This window comes from Stomoxys calcitrans, chromosome 4, assembly GCF_963082655.1.
Source record: "Stomoxys calcitrans chromosome 4, idStoCalc2.1, whole genome shotgun sequence".
In the NCBI taxonomy this organism is placed as follows: Eukaryota; Metazoa; Arthropoda; class Insecta; order Diptera; family Muscidae; genus Stomoxys; species Stomoxys calcitrans.
Genome location: NC_081555.1, coordinates 100520649 through 100544794, shown reverse-complemented (window position 1 = coordinate 100544794; position 24146 = coordinate 100520649). Strand labels below are relative to the sequence as shown.

Here is a 24146-nt window from a genome sequence, read left to right as displayed (position 1 = left end):
CTACCGGGATTCGAGAGTACAAAACGTTAGCCTAACCGGATGAAAATTATGCCCTCTATCGGTGCAAAGTATCTTAAAGGACACATTCAGTGTCGGATTGCCTATTTTTGTTTAGCTTTAGCAAAAAAATTAACTTTTGCTTTAGAACCCATCGGAAAAATATCAATCGATATTCAGTCAAAAAATTAAATATCGTTAGTGCCATCGATATTTTGCCAGCTCTACAACAAACTGATCAGAAGGATCTGCTTTTTTAAAATTGTTTAAAATTCTAAAATGGTTAAACTTTTGCTCGTTGATTTTGTCAAATTTGTTTCCAGAGTTGCATGTTAATGCGCGCACATAGTATGTAGCTTCGCCTTTATTTAGAGGCCAGGATTCACTGAATAAGGTTAAGCCAAGCGATCAGCCGATATACTTTTTTTTTAATATTTGGCAGTACTTGGCATTGAGGATGTCAACTTGTTCTCTTTTTACATTCATTCTTTGTTTACATTTTCTCCTATATGATGACATTTTCAATCGTCAGATTTGACATCCTTAATGATGTTTATGGGGCCTATCCACTTTGTGTTTTTGCATGTGACCTAACCTTCTATTAGTGAATCCTGTTTAGAGGCGAGTTCGCTGAACATTTTATTTCACGTTCGGGACCAATCAATTGGCCGCCCAGATCGTGCGATTTAACGCCTTTAGACTTTTTTGTGGGGCTATGTTAAAGCTCATTTCTATAAAGACAAGCCCGCTTCGATTAACGCATTGGAATACAATATTGAAGCATTTATTCGTAAGACACCGGGCAAAATGTTGGAAAGAGTATGTCAAAATCAGACTAAGCGGATGGGCGAATTGAGGCGCAGTCATGGTCAACATTTGCATGAAATAATCTTCAAACATTAAATTATTTGGACCGTACTATCGATTCAAATAAAGATTTCTTGCATTTTTCTGAATATTATGTTTTTTTTTAAATATTCCTATAGCTATCCTATCCTATACCTACTCCGCCTATCTCACAGATTTAGGTTTTAAAACTTGATCATTTAATAGCCATAGAGTAAAAATGCCCAAACAAAACTCAAATCAAACATTCCAGATCGCTCTTTAACAAATTGTTGCATGCCTTTCCCGCTTTAACTGCTGCCACCCTCTTCGTTTACATTTATTGTTGTTGTTGTTGTTGCTTGGATTCTTTTTGTGTTGAGCCAACAAGTTAGTTCGAGTTAAGTTAAGGTGACTCATTCACAGACACTCACAGCCGCATAGGCTAAGCCGCGACGATGACGACTAAACAACGATTAATCGTTTTTGATCGCTATTTGTGGAGAATTGTGTTTGTTTATTTATTTTTGCTGTTTTTTTTTTTCTGTGTCAAGTGTTAAAGAAAAAGTTGTTTCATTCCCAATTGTGGTGAATGGATAAAACAACAACACTGGTGCTGGTGGTGGTTGAAGGCGGTCAAAAGCCACAAGTTGCGGCATTTGTATGCTAAATGTGCAACAGCATAGTTTTTATTCAAGCCTTTTGATTTTTTTCAACATAAAAATATAAAATGATCGAAATTTTGCTCCAAATAGCTATAAATTTTCTTTTTTTTTTCTTTTCAATTTTAGTTTTTAATTAAATTGAAGTTCAAACTGGATAATTTAAAAGATTACGTCATTATATGGACCTCGGCAGTAGGAACAAAACCACCGCTGTATAAGAAACCTAGGCAAAATCACCACCGATTACGTCCCCGTCTAATTAAATTCGAGCCAGTCTAAGGTAGGCAATTCAAAATTGTGGTGTGTAGCCAATTACCACATTGGCGTACAGCAGAACACACACACCCCAGATTTGGATACGGAATATAAAAAAAGACGACTACGACGAAGACGTCACTCATCATCACCTGTTTAGTTTTTAAGGGGAGTGCGAGAGCCCATCCCACCCCCAACCCCCGTGCCTGCACTGTGCATAGAAACACAAGGAAAACACACCGAGGGTGGTATAAGAGGACCAGGAAGATAGTCGCAAGATTCTAGTCAAACTGAAGCAGTTGTCGGAAGACGTTACGGTGCTGTTGAAAATTGAAAAAATGGACAGCATCGTTGAGGAGAACGGCAACTCCTCAAACAATATAGACGACACATCGGGCGGTGGTGGTAGTACTGGCGGTGGCGGCGGTCACAATCTATCAACATCTTTACAACAACCTGCCACGGTACAAGCCACACAAATGAATCTGACAAACTCAAATAGTGTACAACCTCCTAGCCAATCATCAGTCCCCGTATCAATATCGGTGGCAGCCGCAGCAGCAGCCCTGGCGGCTAATTCTGCCCTAACAACCACCTCCAACGTTGTACAATATCTACCCAATCCACATAGTTTGCCAGTGAGTTTAATATAATTTTTGTTTGTTTTATGATGGCATATTGTCCTTATCGCCGTCCTTCTCCCCTCCTGTACTAGACTCACTGATGTTATCGATTTTTATTTTCAGGTTCAGTCGGTTATACAGGCTGCCAATCAATCGTCTGTTATACAAACGGCGGCCGGTAATAATTCACAAACACATGTTGCCATACCCAAGGGCACCGTTGTATATAAAAACAATGCCACAGTTATACACACAACATCAGGCAATGCTGTCCAAGTAAGTTTTTTTTTTAACCAAATTCTTCCAAACAACTATATGCTGCATAGCATTTCTCCGCTTCATTAAAAAAAATTATAAACTTTTGAATGATGCACACAAAGAATTCGTTGCCTCACTTAAATACCAAAATCCAAAAACTTAAAACACAAATTTCAGATATATTATCTTTGCTATCGAATCCAAAAACTAAGTACACTTTAGTACAACCGCCGGTGAGTGCCAATTCAGGCCTCTACAGAACTCCAGCATGACAAGACATGACATGGAGGTAATGCCCCGGTGTTCATACATTATCTAAGTCTTCTCCTGGTTGTTGTTGTAGCAGTGTGTTGTACACTGCGGCGGTAGCCCTTGCCGATGAAAGACTCCATCGGGCTAATCCGTTACGTACAACCAGCTGCCATGGGTAGTGGCAGAAAAGGTACTCGCCCGTCTCAAACTCCTTCTCGTCGTTATGACGCGAAGCTTAGCTGCAAATGCAGTCGCAGTGTCAATCAGCGGTATCTAGAGAGGCCGGACGGCACCGACCCTTGATTAAATGCTGAGATCCTATGATGCTTGATATGGCTTTTGGTCATCATGTTGCCGCCGCAATCGGTCCTATGGACCGCAACGTGCTTTTTGTTGTTGTAGCAGGGTGTTGTGTTCTGCCTTTCGTCTGCTTGATTTTGTTGAGGGATGTTTTAAGTTAAACAGGTGCCGTGTGTCGTGAGGTTCCAAGACACTCCCTGCACGTTGACATCAATCCATGATCTGTAGAAATTGGGGCGGCTGCATCTTCCGGATCGTAATAGGGGCAGCATGGGATGGCTGTCAGCACCATACAGGCTGGAACATTGAGGTCCGATCTGTGCGGTGTTCATTGCAGTCACGAGAAGCTTAGCTGCGAGCTACAGGGGGCGTCCACAGGTTAAGGATAGTGGTATGCTCCATACGGAGTAGCTGCTTCGGCAGTCGTTGACAATAAGCGATATTGAGCAGAGAGTCTCAGTGAAAGGCTGGGCGGCACCGGCTCTTGCATAAGTACTGAGCACCTACAATGCTCGATATGACAAGGCGAGTTATTGGCGCCTTTAAATAACCGATGGCTAACCTGTTTCTGCGGCGATTGGTCCTTTGGACCAGAACGAGCTTGCTTATCTACAGGAGCTTGACGAGGATAACCACCTCCACATGAAAAGGACTATCTTTACCCGGTAGCTTACCGCATCTGCCAACGTGTCTTCATGAGTGTTGTCTAGACGAGCTTGATATGTCCCAAGTCATTTGCCAGCAGCACTTGGGGTGCTGCTACTTGGGGACCTTGTTTCAACTATTGACCTTATCGCAAATTGCTGTGCTACGTTGGGAGAATGTGTAAGCTGTCAAGTGTGACATCAAGTATTTTGGGACACTTGATGGTTGGAATCGTTTCTTCATCGGCTATCACATTCAGCTCATTATTCACTTCAAGCGGATTTGCAGTGAAGAATGTGGTTTAAGATTTGGTTGCAGATATCTTTAAATTTTTTGCAGCTAAATACGCGGCAAGTTCGTTGAGGTAGACGTTTAACCTATCGCAAATGTCATCAATGGTTGGTGACCTGATGTCATGATCATACAATCTTCCGCATATGATACGATCTCTATGCCGTCTGGAGGGGGTTAATAAAGGATAGGTGAAGGTTAAACAGTGCCGGAGATATCAGCCCGCCTTGCGGAATTCCCTGGTTCACTCTTCGGTATTTCGACTTCTTATCCCTAAATTGCGCAAACGACTGGCTACCACACGAAAAATCGCTACCCAGCGTTTCAGAACTGATTGGAGGGACGTGTTGGCGATGTCCACAAAAAGTTTGGCTGACGAATACCTTCGATAGGTCCAGTGCCACGAGGACCGTCCTTTAACATTGCCTGGTCTGCAAAAGTCGTTGCTGGCAACCTTTAGTCTGTCAGCATGGTTTCCGATTAGAAAATGACCTGTCATGACGGACACAATGACTGAGACGTCTGTTCTAGCCAATGACAGCAAAGCAGTAGACCTCTTTAAGTCTAGATGAGGCCACATAGTTTTGGAATGCTCTCTCTTTGTGATCATCTTTCATTCATTGCCCTTCAGGCCTGCTCCTGAAAACTTGGCTTACATGTCGCTAGAGGCATACCCACAGATTCCAGTGTCCCTGGAGTGTAAGTTAGTTCCTAGTCTCGCAAGCTCGTCTGATCTAGAATTCCCTGGGATATCTCTGTGGCCCGGCACCCAGAACAGGTGAATTTTGAACTGTTCAGCCACCGCGTTGAGAGATCTGCGACAGTTGAGGGCGGTTTTTGTGTTCAGAAATACGTTCTCCAGGGATTTAATGGCCGCCTGGCTGTTTGAGATGATATTTATGTCAATCGTCGTAATGACTGCCACCTAAACCTAACCTACTTTAAATAGCCATAAATTGCCGATATGGAGCGGTTATGTCATTAGCATGTCGACAACAAACATGTGTAACATTATCCTCAACCGAAGCCGATTTTATCGCGTAAGCTGATACCACAAAAGAAGCTCTATGGCTGAAAGAATTATTGATCGATTTTGGCATAAAAATAAATGGCCCTATTACCATACACAATGATATCGACAGTTGCTTCAAAATTGAAGATGGATTTAAACTAAATAACAGGACCGAATATATCAGCATTAAATGTCATTTTGTTAAGGACTACGTATCCAAAGGAGTAATCGTACGTAAATATTGTTCAAACAACGATATTCTTGCTGATTCACTAATAAAAACTGCCTCAACCTCACAGAGTTACAAACACACCATCCTCATTTTAGAAAAATAGGGTCCAATGACTCCGCCGGGCCATAAACCGCACCGAGTTACAAACACACCATCCTCCTTTTTAGAAAAATAAGGTCCAGCGACTCCACCGGGCCATAAACGCACCAAACGGTCACGCGATGAGGATGGAGAGGCTTCTCATCAATAACTCTTGGGTTTTCCGAGCCCCAGATGCCACAATTTTGCTGTATTGCAGTCCGATAAGATGTTTCACGAAGACCCAAAAATGCTTTTTAATAATCGCGTTATTTCTTTATGTCAAATGTCCAAGAGTAAAAGCTTCAAAAGTGACAGCTACCGAAATACCGGTTGATTAAAAATAACACCACTTGTTGGAAACCCATTTACAGTTAGAAAAAGTTAATAATTTTTTTTTGATTTAGTTCTTTTTTAGAAATTTTTCAAAAGCGTTGCAATGAAAACGATCGCTCCATGAAATTTGTCTTAATTTCCAAATTTTGGGCAAAAGCGGACAGTCATTAATTCTCTTCACAAATAAAGCCCATTTTACGCCAACACGGAGCATTGTTCCATTCAAAGTCCGAATTTATACGATAATGGACACAATGTCCTTCGTTTTTACTGTTATCAGGTTGCTGGTGTTGCCAATTTGTGAAGTCAAACATTTTGCCTGTTGAAGTCCATATGAACTTGCCCTCTTGATCAAGATCACTGCCACCTATCCATAAATTTGGAGAAACATCTAAAAATAGGCAAAACGAAAATGATATTTAATGAGCTACGGAACTAGGTTTGGCCATTTTAAACGCTTACGAAATTTTTTCCTTAACAATGAATCGATGACTTGATTTTTCTCAATTGTATCCACAGTAATTAAGGACAAATTTCGTACGCCGCATTCATCGTTGGCTTCAATCCAAGTGAACTGAAATTAGATGATATATTTTTTCAATTTAAAAGAATAGTCTATTGCTATTTCGGTGAATTCAACTTTTTACATACCTTTTGTTCCTGCTCTATGAATATTGGGGCAGCTTCTTCCACTTTCTGCCATTTATAATAGGGCGTTCCCTTTGTGACTTTGATTATAGCCAACACAATTAGTACCCATCTGAATTTGAATAAACTGCCAGCCATTTTGAACGATAGTTATGAGACGAATGATGATGTTTCCGTGAAGTTGTTTTTATACCTACATAGCGTTGCGGTCTTATCGATTTGGAAATTCCCTTAGGATACAGATTCCTAAACAACACCCCCACACACATTACAGTCTCAAGCATAATTGGCTTTATCAATCCACTTTTTCAGAGCTCCAAATAAAAAAGCTCTCTAGGGATTTGATTTTTTACACAACAAATTTTGAGTATAGAAAAAATAAAACTACAAAATTATCTGCGAAAAGATAAGGGAAAATTTATATGACTTGCTTGTTTAAAAAAAATCGAAAGTCGAAATTTCCTTTTTATAGTCATGGTGGATGACTTCGTTTCCGTGGCGGACTGTCACGTTATACGTGGACGTGGAGCTGGCGAACTGTCGATAATCACAACATTCGATATTTTTCGATAGTTTTAATAATAAATATCGATAGTATCGATACTGTTGTTAATTTCCCATCACCTATTGCTGAGTTGAGACATGGCACATCTCATGTCTGGTCATTGTAATAGTAGTGGTGAAAACAAAGGTGTATTCGTCACATGTACACATAACCATCAGTCATGGCTGAAAAATAAATATCATTTGATTTTTTTCGATGAATGACGTCTATCGATAACCGTTTACAAAGAAATGTGTAATCATTAATTGACAGATATTGAAAAACACGTTTTGTGACAAATAAGGTAAAGAAATCAGTCGTAAAGTATGAAAATTTAATATGGAAGCTATATCTAAATCTGAACCGATTTTTATGAAATGTTGCACACATATTGGAACATCAAATAAAACATCTCATGCAATATTTTGTAGGTTAGGTTAGGTTGAAAAGAGGGTGCAGATATTAATCCGCCCCATGCCACTATGGACATACACCTTAGCCAGTAATCGGCTTGTTGTGCGCTCTAAAATCTATAAAGTAACCTCTAAAGAGAAAATTTTAAGTTAGGAATTCCTTGCTACTTACAAAATCCTTAATTGTTTTCAATACCATTCTCCTAAGTTGGTTCATGGCTGGTATTGTGTCTCCACCTAAATGCCGCTATCTGTTAGACGCGAAAGTCGGGCAGTGACAAAGTAAATGCTTCAGCGTCTCATCATCTTCCCCACATGCCCTACACATGCTATCACTTGCCGCACCGATTTTACATAAGTGAGCTCATAGTCCTATGTGTCCCGTTATGATACTAATAGCTATACTGACCTCCTTCTTGCTTCCTTTCAGTAATAGTCTCGTCTTCTCACGACCTGGATCTCCCGCATAGGATTTTCGCCATCCTACCGACCGTTTCGCTTTTCCACAATATTGCACCCGCTTACATAGCCCACTCCCTTAACTCGGACTGCGTCTACCCGAAAAGCTTTGGATTAACCAATTTCATTGACGGCAGTCCTCTGGCCTTCATTGCCAAATCGTCTGCTCTTTCATTTCCCCTTACTCCGTTATGGCCCGGCACCCAAACGATGCGGATTTTGGCATCCTCAGAGAAGGCGTTAATCTCCTTCTTACACTACAAGACTGTTCGTGACCTTACCGTCCTGGTTGTTATTGCCCTTATGGCAATTTTACTGTCTGCAAAGATGTTCAGACTCGACGTCCTCGCGTTAGAACCACACCACTGCACGCATTCCTTGATCGCCCGGATCTTCACCTGCAGGACCGTATTATGGTCAGACAGTCTAAAACAGATCTCAGTCCCTGGGTTCTCAATGTAAACTGCCGGGTCCACTCTGTCCCCTAGCTTTGATCCATCCGTGTTACATGATCTTCCAGATGGCAATACTAGGGTTCCGTCAATCCAAGACTGCCGATGGCAGCAGTGCCCCGCACTCGACCTCAAGGTTCATCTCAGTTATCCGTTCGGAAACCTCTTCCCTTCCTTCCAGGTTTCCTATCGTCGCCTCGATTATACCGCGATGGTATGAGCTGCTCCCATGCTCAATCCTTTCTCCCATCGCCTTAAGTCTCATAGCCGCAGTGGCTGCCTCCCACTTAATCTGTATGTCAATGGGTCGGATATCTAGAATAGTCTCCAGGGCCCTAGTGGGTGTGGTCCTTATCGCTCCGCCTATGCCAAGACAACGTGTTCTCTGAACCTGGTGTATGGTCCTTATGTTGCACTTTTTCTCCATAGCAGTCCACCAACCTACTGAGGCGTAAGTAAGTAGTGGTCTAATCACGCTCCTGAGCCAGTGGACTATTCTCCGATTCAGGCCCCATTTCGAGCCTACGGCCCATCTACATAGTGTCCAATATCTGTGAGCCTTCTCAGTACGCTCCTGAATGGGACACTTCCATTTCAGTTTCTGTTCAAGATCACACCTAAGTATTTGACCTTGTCAGATATCGAAGTCGTCTTATTGAGGTAACATGGTGTGTTAAATTGGCCCACCTTCGTCTTCCTCGTGAACAGGTATATTTCAGTTTTCTTTGGGTTAACACTGAGACCTCTGGGTCTAGCCCAGTCATATGCCATATGCAAGACACTTTCGGTCCTCTGCATAGCTCGTTCGGATTCTTACCTCTTGGAAGTATTATAACATCGTCTGCATAGCAGACGGGTTCAAACCCCTCCTCAGTCAGCATCCGTAATAGGTCATTTATGGTGGTCACCCATAGGAGTGGCGATAAAATGCCTCCCTGTGGCATGACCTGTGCCACTTTACCCCTTATATTTACGTCATGACACACACAATTTATCAATCTGTTCCTTAGCATATGGTTTATCCAGTCCCTAAGGGCCGGGTCCACCCGGCATTGGTCTAAGGTTTGGATCAGAGTGTCGGTCCGCTGTTGTGTCAGTGTGTACGTTTTGGCATCGAAGGATTCTTCTATTTTATGCACAACCTCGTGCAGGGCAGGGCAGTCTCCACCGACCTTCCCTTGACATAGGCATACTGTTTGTATTTAAGCAGTTCGCTGGATGTCCTACTCTTTATCATGGTGTCCACAATACGTTCCATGGTTTTGAGTAGAAAGGACGTAAGGCTTATGGGTCTGTAGACCTTTGGTGTTGCACAACTTCCCTTGCCGGACTTGGGTATAAACACCACCCTTGCCTCCTGCCAGGCTTTCGGAGTATATGCAAGTTCTAGGCACGCTGTGAAAAGTTATCCAGACGAGGCGCCAGATAGTCTGCCTCTGTCTGTAGTAACGCCGGAAATATTCCATCGGGTCCGGGTGACTTAAATGATTTGAAGCTCCTCAAGGATTCCTTCACCATAAATTCCGTAATTATAAACCTTCGATCAGCGCTGTGAAAATTTTAGCCAGACGAGGCGCCAGATAGTCTGCCTCTATCTGTAGTAACGCCGGAAATATTCCATCGGGTCCGGGTGACTTAAATGGTTTGAAGCTCCTCAAGTATTCCTTCACCATTAATTCCGTAATTATAAACCTTCGATCAGCGCTGTGAAAATTTTAGCCAGACGAGGCGCCACATAGTCTGCCTCTGTCTGTAGTTACGCCGGAAATATTCCATCGGGTCCGGGTGACTTAAATGGTTCGAAGCTCCTCAAGCATTTCTTCACCATAAATTCCGTAATTATAAACCTTCGATCAGCGTCATTATTCCAAGAATTCGGTGTCTCCGTGAGTCCCTTCGTATCGTGTGGAAAATGGGTTTTCATCAATAGACTCAACATGTCCTCCGTTGTCTCTGCTCTCACTCCCATGTCGTCTACTAAAGTTTCAGTTTGGACATGGGTGTTTTTGCGACATGCTTAGTATCCAACAACTAATTTCACATTTCGATGCTCCTTATTTATTTTTCTGATAGGGTGGAGGATCATCCTAGGTCTATAGCGGTTTTTTTCTCAATGTCATCTTTGAGTATGCAGATACTACAAGCAAAAATAATAAAAAATGTTGTCCTTTATTTAATTTGTTTTCCAAAAAGTTACAATGAAAACAATTGTTCTATGAAATTTTTCTTAATTTCCAAATCTCGGCGGGCTTCCATCAAGAAACGATTTTCCTCACAAATAAAGCCCATTTTACCCCAGCACTGTGCATCATTCCATTCAAAGTCGGAATTGATACGATAATGGACGCAATGTTCATCATTTTTACTATTATCAGGTTGCTGGTGTTGCCAGTTTGTGAACTCGAAACTTTTGCCTGTGGAAGACCATATGAACTTGCCCTCTTGACCAAGGTCACTGCCACCAATCCATAAATTTGGAGAAACAGCTAAAATAAGGCAAAACGAAAGGAGTGTTTGATAAGTGAGGCAGCTAAGTTTGGACATTACACTTACGAAATTTTTTCCTTAACAATGAATCGATGACTTGATTTTTCTCAAATGTATCCACAGCAATTAAGGTCATATTTCGTATGGCACATTCATTGTTGGCTTCGAACCAAGTAAACTGTAATTAGATTTAAAAAGAATATTTTTTAATTTAAAAGTATATTTTATGGGTTTTTAGGTTCGTTATATTAGATTTGTTATTTTTTTTTTTTTCATACCTTTTGTTCCTGCTCTATGAATATTTTGCCAGCTTCATCCACTTTCTGCCATTTATCATGAGGCGTACCTTTGGTCACTTTTATAATAGCCAAAAGAATTACTACCCATTTAAAGTTGAATAAGCTGCCAGCCATTTTGAACGATTGTTATGAGACGAATGAAGATGTTTCCTCGAAATTGTGTTGTTTTTATATCTACATATCCGTTTGGTCTTATCGGTTTGGAAATTCCCATTGGATAAAACACAGATGCCAAAACAACACCCCAACACGCATTACAGTCTCGAGCATAATTGGCTTTATCAACGCTTTTTTCAACAGCTCTAAAGCACCATTGGCAAACAATGACTTGTTTACAAAATAAATTTTGAAATGAGAAAATTATCCATACAATAGGATACTGTCCGGCTGCCGACCATAGGTTAATCTGTTTCTATAACAAATAGAAAAACATTAAAAGTTTTTTTTTTTTTTTCAAAAAGAGACATCGTCATTTTTTTTTTGTTTTTATTTAAGAAAAACATTGCAATTAAAAACAAGTAAAATGGCAATAAGTTCGGCCAGGCCGAACTTTGGATGCCCACCACCTCGGATATATATGTAAACCCCTTTCGTGAAAATCCGGTGAAAATTTAATAACTTCTGCAAATTTAGCCCATGAACATTTCACTAAGGAACAGGGGCAAACTTCTCGCATATCAATGAGTGCAATTCGATTCAAGTTAAAGCTCAACGATAATGGGCCTCCTTTTTATAGTCGAGTCCGAACGGCGTGCCACAGTGCGACACCTCTTTGGAGAGAAGTTTTACATGGCATAGTACCTCACAAAAGTTGCCAGCATTAGGAGGGGAAAACCACCGCTGAAAATTTTTACTGATGGTCTCGCCAGGATTCGAACCCAGGCGCTCAGCGTCTTAGGCGGACATGCTAACCTCTGCGCTACGGTGGCTTTGCGTAGCCCCAAAAATAATCAGTGAGAAATGATTCCGATCATCAAGTGTCCCAAAATACTTGGCGTCACATTTGACAGCTCTTATACATTCTCCCCACATGCCACAGCAATTTGCGATAAAGTCAAAAGTAGAAACATGGTCCTAAAGTCACTTGCTGGCAGCACTTGGGTTGGGGGACAAAGAAACCTTGTTGACCACGTACAAAGGAATTGGTCGGTATTCAGATCTGTCAAAATGCCGTTCGCGAACTGCGACGGGTTGTCTCCTTAGTCCTCATGTGAACCACCTCCATCATTAGACAAAGATCCTACCAGTGCGAAGACATAACAACATGCTGTCTAAGCAATATCTTTTGGGCTGTTATCGTTGAGACCATCCAAATCATAATCTTGTGAATAGATATCCACCGCCCAGAAGCCTTAAGGTAGATCTACATGATCTAGAGCTTGAGTTTCAGCGCTACAAGAGAGAACCTCTAGATCAAGCGGCATATCAAGCAGGTCTAGACAACAATCATGCAGACACGGTAGTAGCAGATGCGGTAAACGGCTACCGGGTGAATGTAGTCCTTGGAGAACGACCGTCTCCCATTGCACCTGAAGAAATTGACCACCCCCGACAAACCAGAGTAATTCTGACTCAATTACATTCCGGCAGATGCAGCCGCCTCAACTCCTACAGAGCAAGGATTGATGCCGACGTGCAAGATGTATGTCCCGATTGTAACCAGTGACCGCATGATACACATCACCTGTTTAACTGCCCGGCCAGACCTACTCGACTCAGACCCAGATCCCTGTGGACGCACCCCATCTTAGGCGCAAAGTTCCTGGGTCTTGACCCTCAACAGAATCAAGCAGACAAAAGATAGAACACAATAAACTGCTAGAACAACAACAATAACAGTTTTGTTAAAGCAGCAAGCACACAGTACCAATCCTGTTACTCAGTCATCGACATGTACATTTGTACATGTAATCAGTCTTCCTATACACCCCATACTCCAAAATTACATTACCAAAAAAAATTTGACAAAATTGTCACTAAGAACCTTATTGCGACTCCTCTTGTTTTTCTTTTCTGTAAATAAGAAATATTCGTTAAAAATGTTTTTTTATTTGTAAAGGAATATATTTGCAATTAAATTTTTTATCAACTTTAAGTTTTTGGATTTATGGTAAACACAAGAAAAATAATTCACCTCGTACACACAATATTAGAACGTTATTGCCCTTTAAACTATTGGGTTGCCCAAAAAGTAATTGCGCATTTTTCATATAGTCGGCGTTGACAAATTTTTTACAGCTTGTGACTCTGTAATTGCATTCTTTCTTCTGTCAGTTATCAGCTGTTAGTTTAGAAAAAAAGTTCATTCTAAGCTTTATCAAAAATGCATTTACTTTCTTTTAAAAAATCCACAATTACTTTTTGGGCAACCCAATACAATATTTACATACATATATATAAACATAATAGTAAAAATAAACCTGCATTAATCCTAATTGAAAATAAACATTTTTTATAACCCTTTTTTATTTTCCCCCTTCCACCCCGAAAACATATACAACAATCGAACATATTACAACAACCATACCACCACCATTGTATCGCCAACTGTCACCATTAAACACCAATTTAAAAAAATACAAAAAAAATAACTTTTGCAAAATGATAACTGAAGCTTCCTCCACATTTTCCCTGCAAGATTAAACCTGAACCGAATACACACCCCCTCGATACAAACAGTGAAGATAGTTACACCGATGACGATTCACCACGCGGCCGAAGGGAACTTACACGAAGACCATCGTATAATAAAATCTATTCGGAAATCAGTGGACCCGATATAACAGGTAATTTTAATAATATCTTGAAATGCCATTGAAGAAAGTTACAGCTGCAGTTTGTCTATGTACATATACATTTCATATATACCACCATCTATTAAAAAACATTTTTATCGCTGTTAACAAATGCAATTTGTTTACTGTCTTTGATCATCATCGAGTTTGCCACCAATACCACCACAACCAAATCAAACTAAATGGAAATAAAACCTAAACGTATTTCGATTCATTGCAAAACCAAAAAAGTATCTCATCATTTACACAAGATTCTTTATATTTACTGCTATTACATTTTGTGTTACGCTCGTTTTATTTCCTCACACCAATCAATACCCACCTCAGCCGCAAACCCACAATCACCGCCGCCATTGAGTTTCAAATATACGTCAAGTATTCACAGCGAAAGAGAGCAAGAGAGAGGCAAGGAGAGAGAATATCATTATTCATCAATTCATTGTTTCTTGTAACTGACTTTTTGATTATTAAGCAAAATTCTTTAACAAACATAATATCCTATGCATAATAGCATCTCATTTATTTATTATAATTTGCATTTCTATTGCATTTTTTGTGTGTCTCATTTTGTAATTAATACATGGTCATTCATATTGATATTATTAGCAATGAACTATTCTGATTGTTAGAGACAATATCAAATTTGATTGAACACTCGCGATATTATAAAACAAGTATGTGGTTGGCCCTGATACCAAGTCAATAAAAAGCGCCTAGTTGGACCCTGTCTTAGTAGAGTGCTAGTCCGATACTGATTTTTCTATAGTTTTGTTGCCACATATCCGATTCATTAGTCAAAATGCATTCTGTTAAAGGCCAGTACGCAGCTCTAGCGAAATTTTCGGTAACATACACTGGGCGACAAACAACAATACATTAATTTACCTTTGAGCTGATAATGAAGACTTATTTACTTACTTAGTTGGCTATCACAGACATAACATTTGTTCCACTTGCCGAGTATAGAATAGATTTCCAAGCTTCTCGGTCCTCTGCGATTCTATTACAATTTCTATTGCCTGGTTTTGAGATGTCTTTCTTTCTATCGGAGTTTTGGTCTTTCCCCTTTATGTATGCCACAATGCAAATTTCCCCATCAATAAAGAAGTGCGATGGGTAAATACCCAAAAGGTATTTTCCCGGTAAATTGGGTAAATACCAGGGTATTTACCCATTTATACCCAAAAGCTGGGTATTTATAATTTTGCAGATATCTTGGGTATAAAAATATTTTCCAAACAATATAATAAACCTGATCTTCTGATCTCAAAAAATCGGAATTAAGTTATATATAGCCGCTATATAGACCGATCTCCAGACTTAAAATCTTGAGGCAATAAATTAGTCATTTTTCATCCGATTTCGATGAAATTTGGCACGGTGAGTTCTGGCTGTTCAGCTGATTTTATAAAGGGAAAACAGATGATTGAGGGAAAACAGATGATACCTCTATTCCAGAGCTTTCAACATGGTTGGAGCATTTCCTATGTCATTGTCCGGCTTTCGCGGCTAACAGACATCCTCATTTAAGTGAAGACACAATACCAAACAAAAAACTTACGGGGCGTGGTATGAAAATAATTAGGGATTTTCGAAGTAGCACATAGTTTCTGACTTAAATTTTCTTTTTTCGAAATTACGTTTAGAATTGAGAGCGAACAACAAACCGATTACTGACATAGGTGTATGTCCATATGGCATGGGGTGAATTAATATCAGGAACAAAGCCAACTCTCGACAGGCGAAAATAACACTGATACTACCCGTGATGTTATATGTGTCCGAAACAAAGGTACTTGCCAAAGCAAATGAGGAAATGCTAGGAGTATTCGAGAGAAAGATTCTTCGTAGAATTTATGGACCAGTCTGCGTTTGGTATTCAACGGTTCGGAGAGGTTCTTTCCTACCTTACTCTAGGGAACGTGTATTAGCAAGCGTCATCCTGCAAAGTCTTCTATATCCCATCATAAGGGATTTGCTCTGCGGTATACCACTATCGGATATTAACAGCTGGAAACATGTTCTTTCCATATCCTAAGCACACTATTTGTATCTGCTACGAGATTTCCTTCTTTGAAGGATTTGTCTGTACCTGATGTTTGATTCGTTGGTAGAATTTTCGGACGCAACTTTATACATTAAAAAGATTGCAAAATCTTATTATATGTGAAATCATCAAAAAACAAGTGAAAGCGTGCTAAGTTCGAAAGGGCCGAACCTTATATACCCTCCACCATAGATCGCATTTGTCGAGTTCTTTTCCCGATACCTCATTTTAGGCAATCAAAGGATAAAAGAAAATAATTGATTTAATATTGGAACTATTTATCAAGTTAAGTCCGATTCGGACCATAATTGAATTGAATGTTGGAGACCATAGTAGAAGTCATTGTGTAAAATTTCAGGCAATTCGAGTAGGAATTGCGCCCTAGTGGCTCAAGAAGTAAAATAAGGAGGTCTGTTTATATGGGAGCTGTATCAGGCCACAGACCGATTCGGACCATACTTAACAAGTATGTTGAAGATCATGGGAGAAGCCGTTGGACAAAATTTCAGCCAAATCGGATAATAATTACGCTCTCTAGACGCTTAAGAAGTCAAGACTCCAGATAGGTTTATATTACAGCAATATCTGGTTATAGACCGATTTCAACCATACTCAGCACAGTTGTTGAAAGTCATAATAAAACACCTCATGCAAAATTTCAGCCAAATCGGAAAAAATTGTGTCCTCTAGTGGCTCGAGAAGTCAAGTTCCAAGATCGTTTTATATGGCAGCTATATCAAAACATAGACCGAAAGAGCCCATTTACAATCCCAACCGACCTACACTAATAAGAAGTATTTGTGCAAAATTTCAAGCGGCTCGCTTTATTCCTTCGAAAGTTTGCGTGCTTTCGACAGACAGACGGACGGACGGACATGGCTAGATCGACTTAAAATGTCATAACGACCAAAAATATATATACTTTATGGGGTCTTAGACGAATATTTCGAGAAGTTACAAACAGAATGTCGAAATTAAGACTCCTATGGTGGAGGGTATAAAAATGAAATTAAAAAAATTATCGTTAGCACACACTTACGTCTTTCCTTTTCCTTTTCCTTCTTCTTTCTGAATGGAGTATGCCTTTGTTGTTGTTGTAGCCACATGTTCATGTGGAGGTGGTGATCCTCGTCAAGCTCCTGTAGGTGAGCAAGCTCGTGTCGGTCCAAAGGATCGAACGCCGAAGTAACAGTGTGGCCATTGGTTATTTAAAGGCGCCAATAACTCGCCTTGTCATATCGAGCATCATAGGCACTCAGTATTTATGCAAAAGTAAGTGCCACCCGACCTCTCACTGAGACTCTCCGCCCAATATCGGTGATTGTCCCCGACTGCCGTTGCAGCTACTACATAGGGAGCATTCCGATATCCGCAACCTGTGGACGCGCCTGGTAGCTCACAGCTAAGCTTTTCTTGATATGAACACCACACTAATCGGACCTCCATATTCCAACCTGTGTGGTGCTCACTGCTATCCCGTGCTGTTGCCATATATTGCGATTCCAGCCACCAGTCGTACGATCGTACGTTGTGAGATTAGATAAAGCTTTCGTTGCACCAAGTTAATGTTGTTGTTGCACGCTGGATGAATGCCTTTCATCTATCTCACTTCTTGGTCGGTGCAGCTTCCTAGTGAACCAAATTTCGGATGTTGGACATTTCTGTACAAACTCTGAACTCTTCCGACAAGATCTTACCGAAAACGTACCGAATTCTATTTGGTTTTCTGAGGGATTTTTTATTTCTGACAGAGTTCTGAATGTCTTGTCATACATTTTGTTTTTTAATTTTTTTCATCCGACGCATCGGAAAGAATTGTGAACGATTTTAGGACTATATATCTGTAGGAATTTTTTCCGACATTTCTGAAAGAATTCTGAACGATGTCTTAACGTCCTGTCGTATGGTTTTTATACGCACCATCAAAGGATGGAGGTCTACTAATCTAGTCATTCCTTTTGTAGTACCTCGAAATATTCGTCTAAAACCCCACAAAGTATTTAAATTCTTGATCGTCTCGACGTTCTGAGTTGATCTCGAATCGATCTACAACCTGATATAGCTCCCATATAAACGATCTCCCGATTTGACTTCTTAAGTCCTTACAATCCGCAATTTTGTCCGATTTGGCTAAAATTTTGCATGTTATCTTCGGTCAAGACTTTCAACAAATGTATCAAGTACGGACCAAATCGGCATATAACCTTATATAAACCGATCTTCCGATTTGACTTCATGAGCCCTTATAAGCCCCAATTTTTGTCCGATTTGGCTGACATTTAGCATTTGCTATTTTGTTATAACTTCCAACAACTGTGGCATATAAGGTCCAAATCAACTATGCTAGGTACGGTCCAAATCGGTCTATAACCTGATATAGCTCCCATACAAACCGATCTCCCGATTTGACCTCTTAAGTCCATACAAGCCACAATTTTTGTCCGATTTGGCTGAAATTTGGCATGCGATATTTTGTTACGACTTCCAACAACTGTGGCAAATAAGATCCAAATCAGTCAATCACCTGATATAGCTCCCATATAAACCGGTCTCTCTATCATCCTTGTTTGGTTCCTAGAATTCATTTCAAATATGGTTCAGATATAGCTGCCATATAAACCGTTCTGCCGGTTAAGGGTCTGAAGCCCATAAAAGCTTTATTTATTACCCGATTTCGCCGAAATTTGAAACAGTGAGATGTTTTTAAGCCTCCCGACATCCGAACGAAATATGTTTCAGATCAGACTGTATTTACATATAACTGCCGATCTGCCGGTTAAGGGTTTGAAGCCCATAAAAGCTTTATTTATTACCCCATATCGCTGAAATTTAAAACAGTGAGTTGTTTTATGCCTTCTACCTTAATATGGTTCAGATCGGACTATATTTGGATATAGCTGTTATATAGACCAATTTGACGATTAAGGGTCTTTGGTGGAGGGTATGCAAATTGCGTCACGGCCGAACTTAACACGTTTTCACTTGTTTATTACTGAAAAATTCAGTAAGGGATTAAGAACTAATTTGTATGAGCCCACCATAGTCAGCAAAAATCACGTTTTCGATATTCATTATTTTAGCCTTCAATTAAGAGAAACGTTGTAAGAGTTACTCGTAAAAAGAACACATGACTACAAACATACTACTACTCTAACTGTTACATTGCATACAAAACACATGCACACTCAAGACACCCTCAACATACACACACCACATTTTCATACAGCAAAGCATTCAATCAAAGTCAGATCATAACCTACAGCTATCTCACATATAAAAGAGATAAAAGAAGAAGAATAAGAAGAAAAAGAAGAAATCACCTGAGAGAGTATATTGTTGCTGTCATGCACCCCCAAACAACACTTTAAGACACTTACATAACTTCTTCACTACAATCATATGCTTCTTCGTGCCAAAAGCTAAGAGGGGGAGCAGGGAGTTTCTTAAAATAGCTACTTCTTGGTCTCTCCGGCTACATTTGTCTTGTCTGATGGGTGATGAGCTAAAGCAAAAAAGCATCATATGTTTCACTCCCCACCCCGCCTATGTAGTACTATTAAATTGCAAGCTAAAGCCTATGATGTGTATAAACTAAATTGTAATCCCTTAGTAGCAATCACAACAAAAGAACTAACACCCCCTCTATACTCCCATCTGTCTAATCGCTGCCTACACAACAACACCTCGTTTAATGAACACCAAATCTGTACATTTTGAATTGTGCGGGGGCCTTCATACTAAAACATGCCGCCCGCCCCTCTCCCACTCAAACACTTAATCAATCAATGCTTGTCTTCATCAAACCTAGAAAATTCAAAAAAATCTCATCTAAATATAGAGACCGTTAAATGTTTTACTAACCCAGCCAACAATCGCAAAAATTATTTATTTGTTAAAGATTTGTTTTTTTTTGAAAAATTAAAGGAAAAAACGACTATTAATTTGAATTTATGTTTATGTTTCTTCTTTTATTTTTTTCCAAAAAAAAAAAAAACAAAAACATTTTCTCCTCATTATATGGGAATCCTTTTTGAATTTGAACCTTCCCCAACGAACATCAACAACAACAACAACTTCAAAATATGAAAACACTATAATTTTTACAACTACTACAACAACCAATTATTATGTTGAAACTCTTACAAAACCAAAAACAAACAAAAAAAAACTTGTTAATTCCCTCAACTGACTGACTAAATGAATGAATGTATGAAAACGTGAATTTCGTGAAAATTCGAAAAGGTGGAACAAATTTACAAATGTCTGATAATGTTGGTATACCCGCCTTGGCAACTGGTTCGGCAGGACCCGCACCTGGTACCTTAATACATTTACCTGCAGAGAATACGTCAACATATTATTTATCCAATAGGATGACATTTTCTAGTAAATATTAAACCTTTTTAGTTTTCTTTCTAATTTTTTTAAATTTTCTTATAAAAAAAAAATTATTTTCTCCCTCTCTCATTGCTACTTACAGATAACAATGTCATGGTACCCGAAGATCAAACGCGAAAGCGAGAGATACGCCTGCAAAAGAATCGTGAAGCGGCCCGGGAATGTCGCCGAAAAAAGAAGGAATATATCAAGTGCCTGGAGAATCGTGTGGCGGTGCTGGAAAACCAAAATAAGGCTCTTATAGAAGAGCTTAAATCGCTCAAAGAGCTTTATTGTCAGACCAAAAATGATTGAGACAGACCAAACTCTACACTAGACGACAACATTAGCAGCATTACTGATGGTGGTGAAAGTGAAGGTGACGACGAAGATGGCGGCGAAAACAAAAACGATTTTCCCATACCCCCTGAAGATCAAGAAGAGTTCCAAGAAATATTCCAAGATAACGAAGGCAGAAACGATAATGCCGTAGTGGTAAAGCAGCAAAGCATATTGGTTTTCAATAAAGCCCCAAGTGGTATTATGACAAACTCTTCTACATCTAAACAATTGCCAACGACGTCGGTTATAACCTTGCAACGACAACAACAACAACCAGCAGTCAATGCTCGTTTTCTAGATGTACGAAAATCGCTGCTTTTACACAAAGCTCTGGTGAAGGATGCCAATCAGCAACAACAACAACAACAAAAACAAGATAGTGTGGTAATGATCTGCACTACACCAACTTCAAGTCCAACGGCCGCAGTCCTTACTGCTCCAATTTCTTGCATAAGGCCCACTACCTCGGCTGTTAATGATTGTGAACCTGATTAGAAATTTAATTACTTTTTTACTCTCGCCCCTCTCCAAATTGTTTTTTTTTTGTCTAAAAGTAAGAACAGAAAAAAAAACACAAATAGTCAAAAGAAATGTAAGAAAGGAAAACATCTTAGTAGTGTGCAGGAGTTACTTCTTTTTTTTTTTTGTAGACTATGGAATTTTTGTGAGCAAGGCTCTAATTTGTTGCCAGAGTGCACTGGCATATATAATTTATTAATTTTTTTAAGACCACACCACTGTGTAGAAAAATGTTTAATGATGATTTTCAATATTCTCCTCCCCCCTCAAAACCATGCATATGTGGTCCTTATGAAACCTTTCTAGGGCCTAAGAAATTCATTATACTCTCTGGCATACGGTTGGTTTCCCTTTCCCTCCCACAAAAATAAAAACTTGGTGTATTATTTTTGTAAGATTTCAAATCAAAACAAAAAGTGTACCAAATTTTTCTTTTTTATTCGGATAACAGCATGCAATTTAGTTTTTGTATATTTTTTTTTTTGTTTCTTCGAGGGTAATTTAATGACCATTTTGTATAACTTTGTTGTAGATATTACCTAATGGTTTCAAACGATTTTTGTGTATATATTGGAATAGCTATTTCAAAGTAAAGGGAAATTTAAAAATTACATTTTTGAAAAATGTCGCTATGTAGAAGTATTCTGGGGGCGGACATTTTCAAGTTAGGATGTTAAGCCATGTTTTGTAAACGACGTTCTGGAATTGGCTCCATACAAAGATATCGCCTTATTTAGGCATTTTTAAAGTTTTAAAGGTCGATTATGGAAGGCAACTCAACTATAGTTGCGTTGCCTACAAAGTTGAAGTTGAAAATTGTTGTCAGTTTCATTCTATATCTGGGTCTTGAACGTTCAACTATCAAATAAATTGTAAAAATGCATACATTTCAATGCAGAAATGGACATTGCTATAACAAATTTATCCGTTGGCAACGCAACTGAAGTTGGATTGCAATCCGTAATCGACCTATTAGGCATATTTTGCAACTGATTGTCGTAAAAATAGGCCAGCACAAAATCTTTGTTCCTTCCTTCTCCATTTCCCTACACATGGGTCGAGTATGGGTTGCAATTTAACTGCAGTTGCGTTGCCAGGAGATAAAAACCTTGATATAAAAATTAGTATAATACTGGAAATTTTTGTCAAGTGCTGTCAGTATCAGTGTTGTGAACATTCAGCTACTAAGCAAATTGTAAAAAAGTATGCAATTCCAATTATTGGGTATGCGTTTTACGAGCCATGTTTTTTTTTCGTTCTCAAATGGTTCAGATAGTAACTCTTCGGTATGTGCTGCCATCGGTTTGATGTTTGGTTCTTTGGTAAAATTTCCAGAATTCATTCTAATTCATATACATATCAATTCGCTCATTTCCAGATCTTTCTCCCTACGGTGTATTTACCAGGTCTAAAGCCACATCGATAGGGCCCAATGATGTCATTGATTTTAGATTATTTGCACTCAAAGAGCAGGCTCGAATGTATCCTGTATATGATGGGAAGGAGGCTTATTTTGTTCTCCTTCTTGTGTCGGTTCCAATCGTTGGGTATGTGTTCTACGAGCCATATTTAGAGGTGATGCATATGTCTCTTCAGATTGTCAAAAGTTCAGATAACAACCCTTCGGTTCCTGCTGCTTCGTTGTTTTTCAGTCGGTTCACTACAATTTGGAACTCATTTCGAATAAGAGGTATACATACTAAACCATCATCAGGGATTGGTTCTGCTGTATTCTCTTAGCTGCCAATAGCCGCCAGCATTTGTTACCAGATTTCTAACTTTGTCTCTGCAGGAGAATGTCCCTTTACCAAAGCCATAGGTTTGATGTTTGATTCTTTGGTAAAATTTCCAGAATTTATTCTAATTCATATACATATCAATTCGCTCATTTCCAGATCTTTCTATTTCCCATCTCTTTCTGCGGAATACGTATTTCTGCTCTTTCCTTTTATCCCCAAAAACTCTTCTTCCTGGCACGTTGCTACTGGTAGCAGACAACAGCATTTGGACACAAGAATACCGTTCCAAGCGCCTCGATCTAATGCGCTCATTCTAAAATCTCTGAACCAAGTTTCGAGGTGTCTCCTAACACTTGACCTTTCCATCGGGCTATTGGTCTTCCCGTGTACCACCGTGTTTGCCTTCAAAAAACTTTTTTGCTGGGGCTTCTTCATCCATTCTGACAACATGACTTAGCCAACGCAGTCGTTGTGAAACTATGCTATCGTCGTCATACAGCTTACCTTTGTTATTTTATCCCTTCCCTATCTTGGCATTAGAGTTTTAATAGTTTTTAAAATATATCGTTGGTGTGTTCGTCCTTGTCTTCTGTTGGGGCATTAGCTTAGATGAGACTGATATTAAAGAATTTGGCTTTAAGGTGCCTCCTTCAAATTCATGTCTTGTATCATAGCAGCTTATAGTATAGTCCATCCCCTTTGGTTTTGGTGCGACACCCCTCCAGATCCATCACTCTTCCTCTAAGGCGATAATGTCTGCCTTGTACTTTTTCAATACATGCACCAGTGCAGTATACACCTTCTCTGTCTCCTCAGTGTATAGCACACTGCTACGTTTACAACAACAACACCTTCTCTGTAAAGTGTCCGGACATTTCAGAAGCAGATACGCAAACGTTTGTCCAGCACGGGATGGCTGTGAGCACCATATAGCCGAACATTGAGGTACGATCTGTGTGGTGTTTATTGCTGTCACGAGAAGCTTAGCTGCGAGCTACCAGGCGCGTCCACAGGTTGTGGATAGTGCAATGCACCATACGGAGTAGCTGCAACAGCAGCGTGGACAATCAGCGTTATCGAGCGGAGAGTCTCAGTGAGAGGCCAAGCAGCACCGGCTCTTGCACAAGTACTGAGTGCCTATGATGCTCGATATGACAAGGCGGGATATTGGCGCCTTTAAATATTCAATGGCCACCCTGTTTCCGCGGCGATCGGTTCTTTGGAGAGGAACAAGTTTGCTCACCTACAGGAGCTTG

At 39.8% G+C, this 24146-nt stretch overlaps 2 protein-coding genes across 4 annotated transcripts; one reads left to right on the top strand and one right to left on the bottom strand.

The window, feature by feature from the left end:
• Nucleotides 1-1595: 1595 nt before the first annotated feature.
• On the top strand, nucleotides 1596-21245 carry LOC106083228 (cyclic AMP response element-binding protein B). Of its 3 annotated transcripts, none has more exons than XM_013246131.2 (5): nucleotides 1596-2380; nucleotides 2489-2641; nucleotides 13710-13857; nucleotides 20156-20299; nucleotides 20394-21245. In XM_013246131.2, the coding sequence occupies exons 1-5, from the start codon at nucleotides 2081-2083 to the stop codon at nucleotides 20603-20605; spliced, it is 957 nt and encodes a 318-aa protein (XP_013101585.2). In that variant the 5' UTR covers nucleotides 1596-2080; the 3' UTR covers nucleotides 20606-21245. The 3 variants fall into 3 exon arrangements, with proteins under 3 accessions (XP_013101585.2, XP_059224271.1, XP_013101586.2); XM_059368288.1 differs by having other exon boundaries at nucleotides 13686-13857; XM_013246132.2 differs by lacking the exon at nucleotides 20156-20299 and having other exon boundaries at nucleotides 13686-13857.
• On the bottom strand, nucleotides 10434-11436 carry LOC106083230 (lectin subunit alpha). The gene is made up of 3 exons (XM_059368289.1): nucleotides 11051-11436; nucleotides 10839-10950; nucleotides 10434-10771 (listed from the first exon to the last, which is right to left on the bottom strand). The coding sequence occupies exons 1-3, from the start codon at nucleotides 11183-11185 to the stop codon at nucleotides 10479-10481; spliced, it is 540 nt and encodes a 179-aa protein (XP_059224272.1). The 5' UTR covers nucleotides 11186-11436; the 3' UTR covers nucleotides 10434-10478.
• Nucleotides 21246-24146: the final 2901 nt, after the last annotated feature.

Coding starts and splice junctions, on each gene's coding strand:
- LOC106083228 (XM_059368288.1), top strand. CDS start 2,081: ATGGACAGCATCGTTGAGGAGAACGGCAACTCCTCAAACAATATAGAC. Junction 2,642..13,685: donor CATCAGGCAATGCTGTCCAA/GTAAGTTTTTTT, acceptor TGATAACTGAAG/CTTCCTCCACATTTTCCCTG. Junction 13,858..20,155: donor CAGTGGACCCGATATAACAG/GTAATTTTAATA, acceptor AAATTCGAAAAG/GTGGAACAAATTTACAAATG.
- LOC106083230 (XM_059368289.1), bottom strand. CDS start 11,185: ATGGCTGGCAGCTTATTCAACTTTAAATGGGTAGTAATTCTTTTGGCT. Junction 10,951..11,050: donor TCATAGAGCAGGAACAAAAG/GTATGAAAAAAA, acceptor ATCTAATTACAG/TTTACTTGGTTCGAAGCCAA. Junction 10,772..10,838: donor ATTGTTAAGGAAAAAATTTC/GTAAGTGTAATG, acceptor GCCTTATTTTAG/CTGTTTCTCCAAATTTATGG.